The sequence below is a fragment of the Sinocyclocheilus rhinocerous genome, unplaced genomic scaffold, assembly GCF_001515625.1.
Source record: "Sinocyclocheilus rhinocerous isolate Xijiao unplaced genomic scaffold, SAMN03320098_v1.1 scaffold1182, whole genome shotgun sequence".
In the NCBI taxonomy this organism is placed as follows: domain Eukaryota; kingdom Metazoa; phylum Chordata; class Actinopteri; order Cypriniformes; family Cyprinidae; genus Sinocyclocheilus; species Sinocyclocheilus rhinocerous.
The window spans coordinates 573,832-596,133 of record NW_015624203.1 but is presented as its reverse complement, the minus strand read 5'-3'; the positions used below and the strand labels follow the sequence as shown (position 1 = coordinate 596,133).

The 22,302-nt window shown below is 34.2% G+C and overlaps 1 protein-coding gene across 1 annotated transcript in view; it reads left to right on the top strand.

Annotated features, from left to right (window-relative positions):
- The window catches only part of LOC107739126 (SH3-containing GRB2-like protein 3-interacting protein 1), a 62,512-nt gene that overhangs the window by 14,338 nt on the left and 25,872 nt on the right, over positions 1 to 22,302 (top strand). The window contains exons 2-8 of the mRNA XM_016551141.1: positions 9,619 to 9,682; positions 10,868 to 10,892; positions 12,404 to 12,424; positions 12,599 to 12,661; positions 12,805 to 12,862; positions 13,016 to 13,194; positions 20,624 to 20,635. Of these exons, the coding sequence (XP_016406627.1) occupies positions 9,619 to 9,682; positions 10,868 to 10,892; positions 12,404 to 12,424; positions 12,599 to 12,661; positions 12,805 to 12,862; positions 13,016 to 13,194; positions 20,624 to 20,635 (422 nt within the window). The remainder of the gene's footprint in view (positions 1 to 9,618; positions 9,683 to 10,867; positions 10,893 to 12,403; positions 12,425 to 12,598; positions 12,662 to 12,804; positions 12,863 to 13,015; positions 13,195 to 20,623; positions 20,636 to 22,302) is intronic.

Sequence of the window (22,302 nt, the reverse complement as noted above, 5' to 3'; positions counted from 1 at the left end):
GTCATTCTTGTCGCATTTCACTTTATAAGCTCTTAGGTCTATTGTTGCTAAAATGTACTGAATTGCTAACCTATACTTATGACTTTGAGAATCATGTAGTGGTCATCGCAGCTTATTTTTGCACTTATTTTTGGGACATTCGCCTGTACCAGAGCAGGTTGCTCAAGGGAATAATGGGAATAATAGTGCCATTTCCTTCTAGAAGGCATGTAAACCTGACCTTTATGGATGCTGTGCAGGAATATATGAAATACGGTGGACAGTTCTTAAATGTCAGTGACTTAAATGCATATTTCTTAGTAGAAATGAAGACATTCATATTTTTTCCACCAACCACCCATTGTAGGATATCATGAAAGCTTCTTAGAAAGAGAGGATGTTACGCAAACATTGGCACTGTTAACATGAATTAAATTTAAGAGCTATTTTCTCTGTAAGAGTTTAATTAATGTCAAAATAATTAAATGCTTTTTTTTTAGCATTCAGTGATTATTCATATAATCACTGCTTTAGCAATGCCATTAATCCATTATATTACAAGATAAAAGTACAAGTGAGATGTCATGATTCTCTTTTGTCCCCAGAGAGTAGGAACAAATCTTCACAGCCATTTCCAATGTGGAAGTTTTTTTTGCATGTGCAGGTGCAGTGAGTGTTTACTGTTCGTTTTGTAAACACTCAATTATTCTGCGTGACTGTTGGTGTATTTCCATAACAATGGAAAAACGGCCTCCACCATCCTTTTAACCAAATGAGTTGGCCAGGTTTAAGTGTTTGTTAGTCATAACGTGTCCGTGCAACGTGACTGGGCATTGTACTTGACTGCAAGTGAAGGAACCCAGCAGAAAAAAATATCATTACAGCATCTTAGTAAACTTCTTCATAAAACAGCCAAATTGAAGTGGATTTCTGAAGAGGTCTTCAGAAAGCATGAGATTTACATTCCACTGTTGAGTGTTTCCTCGGTCTTCTCCAGGGTAATCTCAGCCTCACTTGCCCCATACTTCTGCTTGTTTTGTTTGTTAAGATGTTGTAATTTTAAAATTATATTTAATATAGCCTACACTGTGTTTTAGTAATGACATGACTGGATACGTGGTTGTATGAGTCACACAGGCTGAAGGTAACATCCAGTTTGCTGAGTCATTGGCATGTTTAAATGAACTGGCATATTTAGTGATTGTTAAAAGCAATAACATTAATTTAAATGGCAAAACGTCTAAATACTGTTTAGAAAACTGCTAAGATTTTCCAGTGTAATGTAATGTAATGTAATGTATTATAATAATTTATTTTTTATTAAACTGTTTGGGCTCAGTAAGATTTTTTGATGCGTTAAATTCATCAAAAGTGACAGTAAAGACTTTTACATTGTATATAAAAATATAAATTTAGTTTATACATTTTCTATTCATCAAAGAATCCTGAAAATATGCATCACAAAAATTGTTGCTACAAAAATATTAAATAGCACTGTTTTCAAAATTGATAAGAAATGTTTCTTGATCACCACATCTGCCCATTAGAATGGTTTCTGAAGTGACACTGAAGACTGGAGTAATGGCTGCTGAAAAATTAGCTTTGACATCATCACAGGATAAAAAATAAAAAAAAAACTTTATTAATAATTTGAAATAAACAGTTATTAAAATAGTTATTGTAACAATGTTACTGTAACATTAAATGTGTCAATATTACTGTTTTTACTGTATTTTGATTCCAATAAATGCAGCCTTGGTGAGCATAAGCGGCTTTTTTTCAAAAACATTAACAAAATTCTGACCCCAAACTTGGCAAGCTTAACATACTGTAATATGTAATATTCACAATATTTTATTTTAATATACAGTATACACTCTAAAAATGCTGGGTTGTTTCAACCCAACTTTGGGTCAAATATGGACTAACCCAACTGTTGGGTTAAATTTTTTAATTACATTTTTAACCCAAAAGTTGGGTTAGTCCATATTTGACCCAAAGTTGGGTTTAAACAACCCAGTATTTTTTAGAGTGATAAGGTATTAATACAGTAAATTCAAAGAGATACTAGAAATAACAAGGCCATTAACACAATCTTGATTGTAACGTTTGATAAAATAATTCTTATGCCAAAGATTAATATAGCTTATGATACTTGTTTTGATAAATGTTTTTAGGAGACGTTATAAAAGCTTTATCAACCTTTCATGAACAGTTAATTGAGTTGCATTCACAAAGAACTGAACACAGTCCCATCAATCATGTATGTATATGTTTGCAGAGTGGCAAAATGCATAATGCATGTTATAGCATTGAGTCTAGAGGCAGACTTGGCAACCCCATTTACTCCATGTTCAACAGCTTAATAGGGAGAGCCGTTGGGTAATAGTTTTCTCTGTGCTGGCAAAACATGAGTTGCTACAAGCTATTAGTAATATATCAGCCAACAAAATATTTTCCTTTCTTCCAGTACTGTACTTTATCCTTTCAGGAGTATTGTTGTTGAAGTAATCAAAATGTGTTCATTATTAAAACATTATTAAATATTTTTTATTCTTTAAAACTGACACTTTTGGTGGTAGAGAATAGTCAATAATTTTATTATGTAACCTACCTGCTGTTTAAAGTCACCAGCTGATTATAACTGCATTTCTCTCAGGACCTTTACTTTAGGTTATTGCTTGTTTGTGTGTTCAGGATTTTTTATTATTTTATTATTATTATTTATTTTTTTCATGAACCTCAAGATCTGATCTGGCTATAAATTTAGCCATCTGTCTTCAGACTTGTTAATGAATATTCTCAGATTAAGATCTGCACTCTGTGATTTAGGAGATCATTAGCTGTGCGGATCATTACAGAACGAGTTTAAGATTATTGCTTGTGCTCTGATCTCTTCTCTCAGTGTGATGGCTCAACTCTCCAGATGAACTGATTGTTAAGCATTAATCCCTGTCTAAGTCAATCTGCCATGCTACCTCTGGCAGTGATATATTAGAATTGAAAAACCCGGCAGATTTATCTTAGTGTCTCTTGTTTGTTCCTCTTTATTCCCTGCTGAATACCAGTAGGAACTGGACCCTGCCTCATTTAATGGCCTTACTCTGAAGTTGCAGGAGTTATGTTTATGATGGAAATGCTCTTGTTTGTGATAGCTGCTTTGATACTACAACCATTTGGAGGCTTAATGAGGGGGAGGATATTTCGGAGTCTTAATAGTTTTCTGCCCTTGACCCTTTGATGGCATCAGTGGTTTCACTGTTCTATAATAGGAAATGTCATTCAAATTCATGCATTTCACAATGCTATTTATTGTATGAACACTTTTCACAGACTGTGAAGATGCATTTTCACAGTTAACTTTGTAAATCTAGCAAAAAATGTAAAGTACATTTATAAGACTATACTTTGTATCATATTTGTATATTCTTTGTATTGCATTATATTAACTTAGCATTAACTGTTTAGAAAACTACTTAACGGTTCTGTGTGAGTGTTTCTAATAACAAATGTGATATCTTTCTCTCTTCAGACTACCATAATCAAGCTCTCTCCCTCTTTTGAGAAGTCATAGAAACATAGATTTGATTTTTGCTATTAGATCAAGTGAAAATGTAAAAATTCTATTTAAAAATTCTATTTTTTTTAGAAAATGATATTTTCAAAACTGTAGTTTCCTTCACCACTACTGTATAGAAGTTTACCTAACTGTGATGACTTCTGCTTCTGAGAACCCTGGAAATGTAAAAAAGGTTTGCTGTATTTCTTCTGTTAAATGCAAAGGGAGTTATTTATAGTAGAATGTCCAGTGCTCTTCTGTACAATGAAAGTGAACATTTTCAGTGTGTTCATCACATAAAGCTATCATATGACATCAAAAGACTTGAAATATAACACACAAGTCATACAGTTATGTACAAATTTTATGATGCTTTTTTTGTCCTTTAACTTTCATTTTATAATAGAGAACAGCTTGAACATTCTACTAAACATCTCCATTCAGGTTTGGAATGACATGAGGGTAAATAAATGATGACAGAATTCATTTTGGGTGATTTTCTCAGTGTCACAACTGAATCATGTGCCTTAAGGATTATCTTTCTGGCTTTCCAAAATGCCTCTGTTTTCCAAAACAGTCTTCTGTCTCATCGTTTACTTTGTCTTTGTCGTAGTGATGAGCACAGGCCGTTCTTCTTCTGACCCAGTTTCCCCAGTGGTGGACATTTTTCCTCTGGGGGGTTGAGATTTCAAGCAGAGTGTGTCTTTTGAGTCATTTATCTGCTTCTGTGTGGATGAGAGCTTGTGAGCTTGTGTTGGTCTTTTGAGCACATGGCGTATGGTGAAGCCACCTGGACCCAATTAAGGGAATGGGCTATTTGGTTCACATTTTGTGCTCAAAGCTAATGAACATTTTAGGTAAAATGACAGAATAGATGATAAGGGCCCTTGGCTTTCTGTTAATTTGTGCAGTTTTACAGTATGTTGACTGCAAATTTTTGGAGTGGAATTTGAAGTACATTTTATATTGGTGCTTATATTGGTTAATACAAATCTATAGACAAATACGTAAGCTGTACAGTGCATGCCAAAACCCAGCTGTTTATCTCAATTCAGCTGTTATGGAGTTCTCTCTGAGAAGCTCAATGGTCCATTTGTTAATGAATAAGAGCTCTCACTTATTAAAAAGTACTATTGTAATCCCATGTTATTTTGAGCTGTTGATGTACCGTGATAATGCTATGTATTTATATGACCATGTCATAAAACAACCATTTGCATCATGGCCATGATGAACACCCTACCACAACCCTGGTCTTAAACGTATATCTTTTCTTCCTTTTTATCTGTCTCTCTTTGCCTCTTTCATATAGAGGATGCAGTTCAACAGAATTGTTGATTTGCTTTGTGAGCCCCCAGCTGATTTTGAAGCTTGACTAAATTATGCTGGTACATTGTTTAGCTGTTTGCTGAGTTAATGTTGTTGTTGATTCAGTAGTCAGTTGTTAATTGTTATATGGTGATTGCTGATTGTCATCATTATTGAGGTCTGTGTTTGTCTATATAAAACTATTGCACACTGTTTTGCTTTGCAGGATGTTCTCCTCTTCAGAGGAGTTCTCTTTTGCGAGTTCCCTTTATACTTTACATTATATATATTCATAAAGAATGGACTGAAAAATGAATGCTTATTTTGGTGTATATATAATACACACACACACACACACAACCTTGTATCAAAAATTGGGAATAATTATGATTTTAAAAAATGTTTTTAAAAGATGTATCTTATGCTCACCAAGACTATAATTACATTATATATAATGTATATATAAAATGGAATTTATTTCTGTGATGGCACAGCAGAATTATTGTTATTATTATCAATGTTGTTGACTACAGATTTGGCTGCTTAATATTTTTGTGGAAACCATGGTACATTTTTTCAGGATTCTTTAATGAAAAATAAAGTTCAAAAGAACAGCATTTATTTAAAATCTTTGGTAAAATTATGTATGTCTTTACAGCCACTTTCAATTCAATTAACGTATCCTTGCTGAATAAAAGACTTACGGTAATTTCTATATTCTGTCTTACCCCAAACTTTTGAATTGTACTGGATCATGGTTTCCACAAAAATATTAAGGAGCAAAAACTGTTTTCAGCATTGATAATAATAAGACATGTTTCTTAAGCACCAAATCAGCATTTCAGAAGGATCATGTGACACTGAAGTCTGGTGTAATGGCTGCTGAAAATTCAGATTTAAAATATAAAACATTTGTTTTGAATTGTAATAATATGTCACAATATTACTGTCTTTACTGTATTTAATTGTATTCTACTGTATTGTATTTTATACTATATTGTATGCTTTTATATGATGTCATCTGTACTTGGTAACGTGGACAAAGTTCTTTGTGATGGAATATTGCCATGTCTCTAGCATTTACAGTAGTGTTTGTTGGGTAAAAAACTCCAGGAAGCTCCAGAAAAACTTTCTTGGCTATAGTAGCAGAATGAAGAAAACAAATCTTTCTTAAACATGAGTTGGACTGATGTCACAGGTGATTGCCAGCTCTGTGGCACCTACAATTAATCTTTGTTGCTGTTAACCACTACTTTTCCTGTTTGCTTAAGATTTGTCCCTAGACGGTTAGCGCTGTCATTTTCTCTGGCCTTCACTCCATGAGTTAGCTACTGGTAATCACGTTACCACTTCCATCATCATGCTTACATGCGAAGGCTATTATTTTCATAGCCATTAATTAGTGTTATGCTGTGTTTAGAAATCCCTGTTGTCAAAAAATTGACTTAAGCCATCTCATGGGGGTTAGCTTATATGGAAAGTGTGACTACGCTGGAGTTTGTGTGTTCTCAGAGGCCGTAATCTGCTTTAGCAGCTTGTTCGAATGCATCCCAAACTGTACTGATATACTGTAGTTGCTTTTGTGTTTGCCAGTATGTGGATTTAGGTGAAATTGTGATATGTCAGGGTTCAGATTTAAAGCTTGATAGAGCTTGAAATATGTGAACCAAAGATGACGCAGCAGTGCTTTTTTAAGAGCTCTTTTGACTTGCACTAACAACAAAGTAGCAAAAACTAGCATGTTTTGCAAAGTGCCATGGTGCGAGAAACTGCTAATCATTTAGTGACATATTTCAAAGTATCATGTTGTTATTTTTGATGCCACCATTGCATTATGGTACCTCTGCAATTCTCTTTTGTAAGGATGGGATCTGTTTTCATCAAATTTACTCTTTTAAGAGCATGGAAATCTTCCATCCAGGCTGAACAGACTTGAACTACCACCTATTGCATACTGAATTACATCCCTTAAGTATATTGTTCATAGCAAAACAGTTATTTTTTATGCCTAAAATAGCGTAAACAACCTAACCACTAATTACATAAAATCTTAATTGCTTCAAACCTGTCTCAAGAGCTCTTTGACTATAAACATATTATTAATCTATCCACCCTGAAAGGCAAAACTGCTGGATTGCTTCTGTAGCATTATAAAGACCCGCATACCATACTCTACCAGAAGATCCTGATTATGTAATAGTCCACTTAATGCAATCATAATGGTAAATGCAAAAAAATCTAAGCCTGATTCATATCAGAATTGTTCTGCTAGAGACACATGATTTGAGAGTTGTCAGCATGTTAAGTTTCAAGGTATAAACAGTATAAGGAAAATGCCCTTAACTGATAATTTTGTTACTTTGTTAGGCCACTCTGATATTGTATAAGCTGCAAAAATATGTTATTGGTAGTGTTTCTTATTTTTGTTCTTTTGTACCTATTTCTTTTGGTTGCACCCTTTAGCTACCTGACCAAAAACATATATAATAATAATTATTATTTTTTTCTTTAATTTATAAATAAATTATATTGTATAATTATGTATTATATATTAATTTGCCTATATATTAAAAATAAATATATTAAAATATATAAGTTATAATATAAATACTTTATATTTTTTTATAAAAAATAATAATATTTTAAATATTAAATTCCATAAATTAAGATAACTTTTTATCAAGATAACAACAACAAGATACAAACTGGATAGTAGCAGTTCGAATTTTAAAAAGAGTCCTGCCCAAATGACTACAACATTCAGGTGTTCAAAAGGCCTGGATCAAGTCCATTTTCAGGTCTTGCCTTGACCTGTTTTATTCCCTTTACAGAGCAGATCTGTGAATAAGGCTGTCAGCTTCTGTTTTCACATTAGTCTTTAACTTTTTTTACCTCTGGGGATTTGTGTATTTAATATTTTGTATATTTTGTACATTTAATTACATGCACAACCCTGTGAAGCTTTTGAGTCATCACTTCATGTCTAGTTGAAGTGCACAAAGTAGAGCGACTAATTTCCTGATGTTCAATTTTGTATCTTTTCTGCGTCATTGTTTGTCTTTTTGTAGCACACTTCACTGACCGTCATCTCCGCTGTGAACTCCCTTTACAATTACTCCTCCTTAGTTATATTATTGACTGACTTGTTTTTTAATTAGACAAAAGGAACATTTGCTTAGATGGAATGAGTAAAGAACAGTGGAACATGTAAGGCAAAGAAAAAGTAGACACGTAAAGGCAATGTCTGGGAATTTTCTTTGATGGCTCTGAGAAATAGAGTCTCTCTGTCTTCTCGCTCTCAGCCAGACAGCAGCATTTGAGCCTGTGGATGTGTTAGGAAATGTTTAGTAAAGATCAATAATGCCATCCACCATGTTGGAGCTCCCTGTTGCTGCAGAGACTTGAGTGGATCAATGCCTGACTCAGAGCCCTGCAGGCCCCATAGCTGTGAGGCGGACATGCCCCTGCTACACAATCATGTGCTCATGACTATATGGGTATTTACTATAAATTTGGTTTGAGGATGTTTTGACTATTTAAATTATATGGGGACCGTGATTCATTTTACTCCAGAGAATATTTATTCAGTCTGGGATTATTTTTGAAAGTCAATTGCTGTATAGGCATTTAGGTTAAAGTCTTTGCTACAGAACAACAGCCACTGAAACCACCATCTGTGTACTAAAGGACTGTTGATTTAACACCCTTTAGGCATGTTGTCACAATGGGAACCTATTATTTATTGGTCTTGATTTGAAATATGATCTACAATGGCACTTTGATAAGTTAAAATATTATATACATATATATGTATACATACATACAGTGTTGGGGAAAGTTACGTTTAAAAGTAATGCATTACAATATTGCGTTACTTCCTAAAAAAGTAACTAATTACATTACTTAGTTACTTTTTATGGAAAGTAATGCATTACGTTACTTTTGCATTACTTTTTCTCTTCTGGCTTGGCCTCATTTTTCTCTATTCAGAGACAAAAAAGAAACATGTTATATTTGTATGGTTGATCATTGAAGGTCAGCAGCAAAGGTTACTGGTTAATAAAATGGAATTAAATACATAGAGGATATGTGTGTTATTTAACATGTTTGCGTCATGTCCTGAGTTTGCATTTGACTGTTTTTATTCATTTTGAGGAATACCGAATCTGTTTTTTGTGCAAGTGAGATGAGTAAATACATGTTGACATTTAGTCTAGAATGACAGTAACATCGTGTTCACATTCAGTCTGACATTAATACCCTTTTCCTGAGAACACAGTTTAACCTTAAACCCTGACTAAAATCTACCTTGATACCTTGGAAACTGAATTTTCGAACAGATTCATTGTGACATATTTGAACAATATTGACATGTATTGAACAAAATCTATCTATATAGATTTTTTTTTTTTCCTTTTTTTTTTTTTGGTGAATGTGCTTAATGCAAATGTTTTCTGTCTCTGATGTTGGTGATGCTGAAATAAATTTTGTATCAGCAGTCGGCAGTGTGATTCAATAATGTATTCAGTTCATTCTTTGATCTGAAATGTCATTTGACTTTGGACATGAGCCGTTTCAACATTGTCTCTTTACAAACATCCACCCACCTACATTCACACACACAGGCACACAGATACACACACCCACAGTTACAGCACATTTGTAAATTCATCAGATGCCATGTGTCTGTGTCTCTGAGGATGTGTGTTTTGGTGACAGTGTTTTTGAGCCATATCAAATCAGACAACTAACAACATCTCCCCACACCACAGGATTGAAAAAACGCACCAGGAAGGCCTTCGGGATACGGAAGAAAGAAAAGGACACTGACTCTACGTAAGTTTGACTAATTTATATACCAGAAATTTACCCCCAAAGGCTGATGTATCATATTTGATATGAAAATTTCTAAGGCCTCTAAAATATCAACATGATCAGAACCTGGCTGAAAAACCTGTTTTACACAGCCTTATGCCTTCTGACATCTTGATTGATAATTTATACTTTTTTAGCAAGTAAAATACCTTTTAGTATAATTCTAAAATCGTCCCCCTTCAGGTTATAGTACATGTCTCTTTTTGCTATTTAGTCTTTACTGATTTTTATAAGGTAAAAGTAAGAATAAATTATATATTTGTAGTAATATTTAAAGATGAACATTTAGGTTTACTTGCTTATAAATGTTTTTTTTTTAAATAATCATGTTAAAATGTAATCAAATATGATGCAACAGGCTTTTAAAAAACATTTATTTGTACATCTCTTGTCATCATTGCATTGCATTATATTTTGTCCTCCTTAATAAAAATACAGAAAATAATATTTATATACAATTTATGCCAGTAATATTAACATAGATCTCATGGTCATTATAAACTATTAGAATTATATCTTACTTTTTGGCCTTAAAAATTAAAGTAATTGCACTAAATTACATATTTTGCTTAATGTGGGGCTCTGAATAAAACTGATGTGTGTTTTTTTTCTCTTCACAATTATGACCTCCATATTCTCTTATAGCATGCTATGTGAGCTGTAAAGGCTTAACGTATTGAATATGATGCTCAACAAAAGCTCATATGCAACCTTTTTTAAGATTTTATTTTTAGATTTTGTCTAAAGGTTCAATTAACTGTTCCATTACAAAAAAATGAAAATGAACGTTTTTTGTCTATTATCTCATATGTCAGGCTTTACAGGATTAATGAATTTATAATAGTAGAGCTTCCTAAGGCAGGCCGATGGAGTTCTCTCACAAACCCATCAACACAATGGAGCATTTGCTGCTTGCACACTATGAATCCCTGTCTCCTGCTTCAGGGTGCTATAGATGATGGCTGTTTTGAGAGTGTATGTCTGTTTGGGGCCCAACACACAGGTGTTTCTGTCCCTCAGAGCGAAGCCTGGCTAATTGCTTCTGTGCTTGAGTTGAGAAAAAAAGAGAGGCTTGCATGTTAAGTGGGTATTAAAGACCTCTCTGTCTCTCTCTTTGTCGCTTTCTTTTGTTTTCTCTGTTTTTAGGGGGTCACCAGACAGAGATGGTGGAGTAAGTACCTCTTAACTTGTAGAATTGTTTCAAGAGACAGATTTCCTATTATTTGTATTTTGGAATTTGAATTTATGTTTGTTTTATTTATAGCTGCCAAAGTTAATGATTAACATGCAATTAATCAAATGTTTAACAATGTGTGTATTCAGTTCACTCCTTTCTTTGTGATTTCTGAGAAATTATGTATTGAAATACTCTGAGCTAATTGGAGCTAATTAGACACACGCACACACACACAAAAGACCCTAGCAGACCACCCATTTATCATTTATCACCCATTTGTAATGATGAAAGACATTTTGATGGGTAATTTATCTATAAAATAAGCCCAAATGAGATTTAACAAAAGTTGAGTCATTTGCATTCTTTGAATGATAAAAATTAATTATCATCGAAGATCAGTAAGTGAAATATTTACTCACAATGGTTTAGAAAAATTTCAATGCAAAACTGATCCCAAACATTTTGCTCTAGCATGTCACATTTTGTCACAGAATATAATGTGCATTTGATAGCATTTCTGCTTCCGACAGCCAAAACAACAAGTCTTGTGTTATCCCAGGGGTCCTCAACTCTGGCCCCCGAGGTCCACTTTCCTGCAGAGTTTAGCTCCAACCCTAATCAAACACACATGAGCAAGCTAATCAAGGTCTTCAGGATTGCTAGAAAGTTACAAGCAGGTGAGTTTGATCAAGGTTGGAGCTAAACTCTGCAAAAAAGTGGATCTCGAGGGCCAGAGTTGAGAACCTCTGTGTTATCCCTTAATCACCAGAAAAACTGCCACAAAGACATGATTCCTATCTTCCTCTAGCCAGATTATAACTATTTGTTCAATTCCCAGACGATTGTCACATGTATGAATGATTTTTAAAGGTCCCATATTGTCAAAACTGAAATTTCCTGGCTTTTTTCATGATAACTGAGGTCTAGGTGCTATGTAACTACCATATAAGTTTCAAAACAGTCAGTCCACAGTAAAATTCACACAGCCTGCTATATTGAGATGGTTTTTGGTACTTATACCGCAAATATATATTCTTAAGGACATCAAAACCTAAAATAAAACTCCAGAAAGGTGTAAAATATGGGACCTTTAAGGTTAGAATTATAGCCATTGACAAAAGAAAATGCAAAGATAACCCAGATGTTTTCTGCTACATCTGTTGGGCATTTTACTACATCCAGTCAGCAACAGAAAATTACAGATTTTGTGGAGAAAAAAGCATATTTATTTATAAACTAATAATTTAAGAAAAATCCTGCGAAAGAACAAAGTTTTGTTTTGACATTTTTTAACTCAGCATCATCAAATTAGGTAATGTTAGGCCTGTTTTGCAAATCAGTAAATCAGTATTTTTAAAGATGCAGGGTTGTGTAATAAGTGGCAATGTAAATAAGTTTTTTTCATGTGAAGCCTTTTTGGAAATATAAATAATCTGACATGGTGAAAAAGTTTAATAATTCAAATGATGTCTTTATTTTCTGTATGATGGATGTCCATGGCACAGGAGCCCCAAGAGACTGAATCGGTACTGAACATAGAGACAGCATAGTTATATAGCTTGAAGTCTAACGCTAGAACTGAATACTCACTAAGCACCTGTAGATTCCCCCAAGTGGCACCCCTAAATAGGCCAAACTCATATAATTAGAAATCAGTGAATCTGAGTGATGTTACTAAAGTTGTGTTTTGATTTGCTCAGCCACAGAAAAAGACCAATGGGGCTCCAAATGGCTTCTACGGGGAGATTGATTGGGACAGATATGTAAGTACATAATTTTTAATACCCTGATGATACTCAGCAAAGCATGACAGCTCAAGCCTGCTGCATTAATGGCTGTTTGTATAAAAAAAATACCATCCACTGCATCTGTAATACTGACTGACTTCAGTTATTTTCTTTTGCAGAACTCGCCTGAGGTAGATGAAGAAGGATATAGCATCAGACCAGATGAGGATGAGGGAGATATCCTTTAATTTTGCCATAAATTATTGTGATTACATTTTTGAATCTTTGATTTTATCAATAAGCAATGAAAATTGTATTATTTCATTTTTAACAATTATAATAATTTTTTGTGAAAGAAAATGAAGCTGTGATCCCTTAACAGCCCTCCACCAGCCCCCAAAGAAAAGTCTCACTTTTTCTCCTCCAGTGAGTCTGAAGAAGAGGAGGACCACCGCAAAAAGTTTAAGATCAAAATCAGACCGCTGCCAGCAGACCATAACATTGCAGCTCCCTCGGTGGATGAATTAAAAGCCTCCATTGGCAACATAGCTCTGTCTCCCTCGCCTCTGGTGAGTCCAGCCAATGTTTCCCATGCATTTCAAGCTTATGATGTTGTTTCCTGTCACTTTTCTTACTTTAATATCACATGACTCAATAGTCTCTGCTGTGTTATATATTTTGTATTTTATACTTATTTTGACATCCCTTACAAAAAGATATTGTGAAAGTACCATGAGGCTTATATATAGTGCTGGGCGATAAAACAATAATTATTGTGATATAATGTTCCACGATAAAACGATAACATGAGTTCAATAAATGTTCGGTATAATGTTTATGCGCCAAAAAGCTTAACAAAACAGTGCTACTATTTTAACTGAGCCACACGGACCATTTATCCGCTCTGCACAAAGTTCAAACGGCAGCGCAGCGCGAGCTCACTAGAGCAGATGCAATTATTCGCTGATAAGTCTCAGTCATGTGAGCACTAAACAGCGCTGTGAGATCCAGTGTGAAGCGCTTGAATTCAGCGAAGAGCACAAATGACTCGGTGATTTAAACTAGTTTAAAACTGGATGAAACAGTGCTGACAAACAGGAAAAACACTGTGCGCAACGGTATAGTCAGAAGGCTTTTCAATCTACAAATCACCATCGTTTACCATAGATTTACTGTAGTAACACTAGCTGCACCATGGTATTGTGGCAGAAATGTGGGTTGTTTATATCGAATTTTATTATATTATTAATGCAGACATGTATTAAAAGTATTAAAGGAGTAATGGAATATAATTACAGTATTTCTTGTGATTAAGCTATAGCATTTGTGTGCATTTATACTAAATGTATTTAGACTACTGTTTTAATACAAATACCTAGAAACCATATAATGTTCAAGCTCAAGTTCAAGTTCATTTTATTTGTAGAGCACATATACAACAGCCACCAGGCTGACCAAAGTGCTTTTCAGAAGAGCAACAATTTTACCACATACACAGCGAACAAACCAGACAAAAATTTAAAACCGCATGTTTAAAAATTACCATATCACAGTAGTCAATACACTAAGGAAAACACATACGTTTTTAGCAAGGACTTAAAAACAGACAAAGAAGGGGCCATTCTAATCTCTAAAGGTAGGGTATTCCAGAGTCGTGGCCCTGGCACTGCAAATGCACGCATAATCACATTTTTACCATGGTATTGAGGTGCTGTATGTGTTGTTTTAACCATGGTTATCATGATCTAAATGTATGCTACTATGAAAGACCAATGGTTAATTTTAATAAAACTCAAACAATCAGAATAATTACATTTCATCATATAAAAATCAGGTTGTTACAATATTTACAGATGTTACTGTTTTTGATAATGAACATAAATGAACATAGCCAACTCAAGCTACTGTCAAATGTGCATTTCTAAGAGACTATATATATATTATTAATATTGCAGCCTGCACTGCAAACTTTGTTGAAGATACACATCATCAAGGTCAGGCAACACAAATCTGTTTCATGATTTGAAACAATATCACTCATTAGAACATGCACAAACTAAGAAATTAATTTTTCTATTGAGATATTTATTTTAAGGAAAAATGACTGGAAAAGTGTAAAGAATTCAAAAACGTGAAGTGTTTGTAATGTTCTGACCATAAAGAGTAGTTTAAAACCAATTTGATATGGTTTTAAAATTTGATATGAAAAATTATATCGTGATAATTCTTTTGGCCATATCGCTCAGACCTTCTTATATATTATATGTAGATATATAGTATTCCATGGTACTTCTACAGTGAATGTATACTTTTATTTTTTTGCTGTCATGCTGTGAGTAAGCCTATTGGGTCAGGTGCGGGCCTTGTGGGAAATGTAGTCCATAGTGAGAGCTGACTGATATCGTGACAGTCAAGATCACGCCTGCCCTTTCTGATTCATATTGACTATAACTCTCAGTGTATGTTTGAGAGGCAATTTATGGACACTTTGTGTTTGTCAGTAAGGAGAGGAAACAGCTTGTTGCACTGTTGCAGATTTTATTTGTACTGTATAAGAAAGCTCATGAAATGGAGGAAGCGCTTTAGGTTCTTTATTAACCTTGTCAACTCAATTTTATAGTCACATAATGACAAAAGCCACAAGCCAGACTTGGCTTACAGTACAAATGGCTTGTTTTTTGTGGAGTGTTGCATGTAGATGTCTAGTTAATATGAGGCTTTCACACTGTGGAGGCTGTTTCTAGAGAGAGCAGCGTGAGCAGTTCAGATGGAGCTGCCTGCCGTTTTAGTAGTCCAAAAACACCTACCTGCCATTTCACTAAAAACATTTTTGAGTTTCAGCAGTCTATATGGCTGCATCCTATTAGTTAAAGCTGTTTTAATGAGCTTTAAATGAATTTTTAGGATGTACCTTGAACAAGAATGTCTTTGTAGGTGTGCCATATATACTGCATTTAGGAGATGAATATGTCTGTGTGGTCAACCCATGTCTAAACATTCTCCACTGGATCAAAACAGACTCCTTTAACAAAACAATATTATTCATATTTTTATTTTATTCAACAAGGAAGCATTATGCTTGGCCAAATTTTCAAATAGTTGTATCTCGACCAAATATTCTCCTATCCTAACAAACCATACATCAATGGAAAACTTATTTATTCAGCTTTCAAATGATGTATACATCTCAATTTTGAAAAATTGACCCTTATGACTGGTTTTGTGGTCCAGGGTCACATACATTAAAATAGAAAACAGCTCAATTTAAATTGCAAGAATATTTCACATTTTCACTGTTTTAAATAAATGCAGCCTTGGTGAGCATAAAAGACTTAAAAAACATTACAAAATGTTACCAACCCCAAACTTTTGAACAGTAGTACAATGGTACTTTTGGCACTTTTGGTACTCCTAAGCATCCATCAGATTTTACTGTAAAATTTAAATATTCGTTAACTCACAAGAGAGAATATCCTGAGAACATCTGGTTCATATGGTGTGTGCGGTTAAAGATGTCCAAACTGAAGTACTGACTTTTAACAACTTTTTGCCAGTGAAGTCATCTGAATTTCTTATTACGGAGGTCATTCAGATGAGATATGGTGTAGATTAGTCTTATCTGACTCACTATTGTTATCTGGAGTCAGAGTGAGTAGGAGTTTCAGGTGGAGACTCGCACTGGAGTGTCACTCCGTTCTCTCTCAATAATTCAGCTTGGAAACTAGTCACAATGACTCCACTGCATGGAGCGGCAGGCCTACTGACAGAGCACAGGCCGCCAGGCCAGAGCATGCCACATGATGAACTTGCACACTAAATTATTCACGCACACAGATACATGTAATTCCGTCAGTTTGCTTTCAAACCCTTTTTTTGTGTCTTATTCTGATCTACAACTCAGGACCACCTACTGGGGTGTTTCTTTTTCTGCTTTGTTCCTAAAATTAATTGGCACTCAGATTGGTCTTTAGCTATCACAAAGTAATTATCTTTTCTGGGGTTTTCATTAGCTCTTATTCCCAAAGTTAAATTTGAATCTGCACGTTTATGAATTGCTCTCTCAGTATGTTCAGTGAATTCAATGTAGTTTATTTAGCTATAGCTAGCTTTATGAACTGATTGCTTACTGATTGCATCGTGCCTGTTATGGAATGTGTAGTATAAAATAGTTCCAGTCCTGGCTTCTTAAATCCATGATAAAGTAACAGTTATGAGCTGATACTCCCTCCATGGATCGTTATTCTTTTTATTTTTGATTCATTAATTTTTTATATAACAGTGTTGTGTTAACTAATAGGCCAAATTCACATGAATTGGTATATAACTGTAATGTGTGCACATATATATATATATATATATATATGTGTGTGTGTGTGTGTGTGTGTGTGTGTGTGTATACTCTAATTACTTTGGACCACCTTTAGCTTTGATTACGGTAAAAAATTAACACGGAAAATAGGGGATACGTCTTCCGACGTGTTTGAGAAATAAAAACACACTGCATTCATTAGGGTTAAAAGAATTGTTGCCAAAAAAACAACATGCCAGAAGCATATTAATCACTGCAATAATGATCCAGTTCTAGACTCTTAAACTTTTGCTTATTTAAATCTATATATGATGTTGTCTTCATCGTTATATTCTGTCGGGATTACTTAATATTGTTGTGAGTTTATGCTTGAAATAATAAGCCTATAGCATGTATTAATCTCATGACATTATACCCCGCATTCAGGCATGTATTATAACTAATCCTGCCCGATTAAAATGATGAAACTAAAACATCATTTATTTCCAAGACTACATTGTATACAATATACATTATTCACAATCTTTGCATTAATCTGCAGTAAGCAGAGTGACTATGAAATGTGCAACACCATATACATATAGCATACATGTTGTTATATAACATATAACAACGATATATGCTACTACTAATGGGTTTTATAATACTGTGCATATTTATAGATTTTAAGATGATTGAGACAGGAGCATATGCGAGTGAGTACGATGAAATATTATTGATATTATTGAGAGATGGCAGAAGTGTTGCCGTTTATGATAGATGTCGACAAACATATACACGTCCAGGCTGCGAGCGGTCTGGCTTCTCAGTATGTATCAGCGGATCCGATGTGTGTGTGAGAAAGGAGCTGCTAGCCGATGATTTCCCCGGCACATCGTGAAAAGCACTGAAGTTTTCACATCGAGTATGATAATGCACAGCCACAAAAAAAAAAATATATATATATATATATATATATGTATACAGTATATATATATAATAAAAAAGACAGAGAAAATCATATAATCAAGTTAAGCGCCATCATTTAGAATACATTCTTAAATTTTGAGCTTTGTAGTCTCACCAATAAATCACCAAGACAGTTCCAACATTTTCATGATATTTAATTTGTGGACTGGTTCTTGTTAGGCTCAGCCATCGCTGTTACTGGAAATAAGTTAACCCAGCGTAGGTCAATCCGAAAGCCAAAACCCAGAAGTGTGAAATTGGCCAATGGGGCTGAACAGGATGCTCAAGCAAATAGAGCTTTGAAAGCACCACAAAGATAAAGTTGTTATGTTTCCATCCAGTAACATGATATTTATGATAAGCATCTAGGAATACACTACTGTTTAAAGTTTGGGGTTGTTAAGATTTTTAAATGTGTTCAGTTGTGCTTCTTAATATTTTTGTGGAAACTATAAAAAAAAATTTCAGGATTCCTTGAATACAAAATTCAAAAGAATAGCATTTATTTGAAATATAAATATTCTGTAACAATATAATTCTTCACTGTCACAATTTAATGCATCCTTGCTGAATAAAAGTATTAATTTCTTTAAAGAAAATCGACACTCAACTTTTGAACAGTACTGTATATACAGTAAATAAATAAAAAATGTTTTTATGGAAATTTTGAATAAAAATTGTATTTGTGTTATATCCCAAAATGTGCATAAAATGTATGTAACTAATGGTTAATTTTTTAGGCAAATCACCCTAATGTCTTGTACTTTCTTTGTGTTTTAACGTTGAAAAATAGCACACTTGAAGCAGTCTTATTATGACCTCAGTGACTGAAATCCACTTTGAACGCCTGGCATTCCTTACTCATGAATTAAACATCAGTCACATGCCCATCCTGTGCCATGGCAACCTGTGCGTATGTGTGTAACCATGGTGATGTATTAGCCATGAATACTCATCAGAAGAAAGTGTGAGCAAAGGTTGAACAACAGAAATAGAGAGCTCTCTCCTTCTATCAAGAGTAGTGTGATAATTCGTTCAGCTTGTTGTATTCTCTACTGTACTTCACCTGTGTAGTCAGAGAAGAGATATTGCAGCCAGCCAGCCATCCAGAGCGCATGGAGAGATAAATGTAACAGTGGAGTTATAGTCGAGTGAAAACAAAGGCATGGGGGTTCTTTATATAGCACACCTTTCGGCCAGGTGCTGGGTTCCAGCTGGTATTCATGTTTTATTGATAAGGTTTGCTTCTTTATTAAGCCCCTTGTATATGGGCAGTCATCCAACAAGAGTTAATAATGCTACACATGGGAAACACTGTGTGCTCAGAGTTTGATCATTCGACTTTAATTCCAAGCTGTGTGGCAGAATGTAGACATGTAGCAAGCTGGAGAGATTTTTAAAAGAAAGAATTCAACCCAAACTAACAAAAAATGTGTCATTTGCTCACCATAATCTTGTTCCAAACCCTTTTTATTAAATCCATGGGTATAAATATTTTACATTGTCCAACCTTTTCATAATGGAGACTAGAGCTGTGAAGCTCAAAAACATTTTTCAAAACACCATAAAGCCATAAGGCTTGTATGCTGCATTATAAGTTTTCTGAAGCCGTGCATTCATTTTGTATGAGGGGAAAACACCAAAATATTCACTAATTAAAACATTTCTCCCTTTGCAGTAGCTTTCAAGTGTCATTCAGTTCAAATATGATGCATTATTATGCCTCATTCCTGTCCACATTTGTTGTTGTTGTGTGGAAAAGAACACTGGAAATTGTGCACTTCCATTCAGAAGTTTGGGGTCAGTATTTATTTATTTATGAAAGAAAAAAAGTAATACTTTTGCTCAACAAGAATTCATTACATTTATCAGAAGAGCTACAGTGAAGGCATTTATAGTGTTACAAAAGATTTCTATTTCAAAGAATGCTGTTATTTAACATTTTCTATTCATCAAAGAATTCAGTAAAATGTATCACAGTTTCCACAAAAATATTAAGCAGCAAAATGTTTTTCATAACATTGAAAATAATAAGAAACATTTCATGAGCACAAAATCAGCATATTAGAATTTGTTTAAGGATCATATGACATTGAAGACATAATAGCCGCTGAAAATTCAGCGTTGCCATCACAAGAATAAATTACAGTTTAAAAAATATTCAGATAGAAAATAGTTATTTTAATTTGTAATACTATTTGACAATATTGCTGTATACATACTGTAAGACACGCCTTTCAAGAACATAAAATAATTCTTACCGACACAAAACATTTTAGTGGATATCATTAAATGTGATTGTACGGAAACAAGAAAGTCATATGGGTTGGAAGTAATTAATATATAAATTCAAATTTTTGGGTGAAATATTCCTTGAATGTGTTAAATGAGCATGTGGTTGATTTTTGATTTTTAGTAGTGTACAGACATTCATTCAGGTCACTCACTGAGATCTTGATCTGATGCCACGTTTCACTGATCTCCTTATTAGCTGAGATATATTATGTGCTGGAGGCGATATCTGCGGCTGACACTGAAAAATTGACAAAATGGGTTTGCATAGTGTTAGATCATCATAATGTGATCTGTGTTTGTAGACATTTCTGCCATGTCATTCCTCTCAAATTCACTGTAATGTGTTTGTGCATGCTTACCATCACTATAGTAATGTAAATCATGCTCCCTCTTATTCTGTCTCTCTACCCACCTGTCTGTCTATTTCTGTCTGCTGGCTGATATAGAGGAATAGTCCGGTAAGCTGTTTATACTTTGTCTAACTCTTTTGGAGTGACATCTTCTCACGTTTCTCATATGGCATGGTGAAGGTTGCATGCTCTGTGTTTGATATGCCATTAAGAACTGACCTAAGGTCAGTTTGGGTGTTTAGGGATGGACTGGTGGGTGCTGAAATGGACAATATCCTGTAGAGATGTGTACAGGCTATACTGTGTACTGTACATGCATGGACAGGATACAAAATAAGTTTGTAGTTTCACCATGAGACTGAGAATTGATTAAGTAATATAATCTGACTACTTTTTGATTATTTTTGAATACTTGTTTTGACCTAACACATTTATCGCATTGATTTGAATAGGATAATCTTGTACCATATTGATATAGAAATAAAAAGAGAAAGAAAATACATTCTGTTCTTTATTATCAATGACATGAGGTGCATTAAACATTGGCCTACATTATATTATATTAACTGCAGGGGGTTCGTAAGTTGATGACAAGCTAGTAATAAATCAAATCATAAATATGTATAATTAAATACATTAAAATAAATCATAATAAAGTCTGAATGTATTTTAAAAAATTATTTAAAAAAGAATTAACTATAATAAATTATCAATAATTTACTGCCATTGTGTGAATAACATGTAATCAATATTAAAGTAACTGTAACCTGATTAGCAGTATTTTAAAACGTAACATAATCTAATTACAAGTAATTCATTTCTGGAATCTGATTATGAAATCCAGATTACAATTAAATTACTACCCAGTATTGTACAGTATATTAAAATGTGCTTATATGTGCTTGGATCCTGTGCTTGTACATTAGTTTTTTTTAGGTGTACGATGAATTTTGATTATGTTCTTTTGCATCTGGTGTTTATGCAGTTTCACTTCAAAAATGTTGAACTGTTTATTATTTGAATTAATTGGCAGCCTTAGTCATCAGCCCAACTCTTACATTAAAGTGTTTGGTTGCATGCCAGTCTTTCGGTTAGTCTACTCTTGGCTCTGATTGGTGGTGACCATTGCTTACAACCTATAGGATTAGACTGCCACTGGTACATCACCCTAATCACTCAGAACTCTTGAGCCAGACTGAACTCAGACCCTCGTTCCTGGACTTAATCCTATCTAGGAAGAAGGGAGGAATAGGGAAAAAAAGAAATATGAGGTTAAATTGGAGTGAGCAAGAATGTATGTCCATAGAAAATGAACTTTCATGTCATTTCATTTCCATTCTGATTGTGAATTTGGTGCGGAGGTGTCATGACCACAATTTTTTTGTTTGACGTATCTTTGCAATCTCTTCGTAGTGACTCGTGAGCAGTACATACTTTCTATGCTTTTAGATCCTCTGAAGACTAAACAGTGCTGAGACAAGCAGCACTGCACAGGTGCAACGTTGGCAATATATGCATAAATACCACTCTCTCTCTCTCTCTCTCATTCAGCTCAGCTCCAACAATGAACTGTTCCAATTATACACTTATTTTCACATAGCTATGAGATGCGTTAAACATGGACATGCGTGCAGTTGCCATACTGTATTAAAGTTTTAATCAGGATAAAATCGTATTTTAAAAGCTAACATAAGCAGTAGCATTTACAAATAACAGCGTATCTAAAAGTATGAGACAACAACAAACAAAAAACATAGGCCTACCATTAAAAGCCG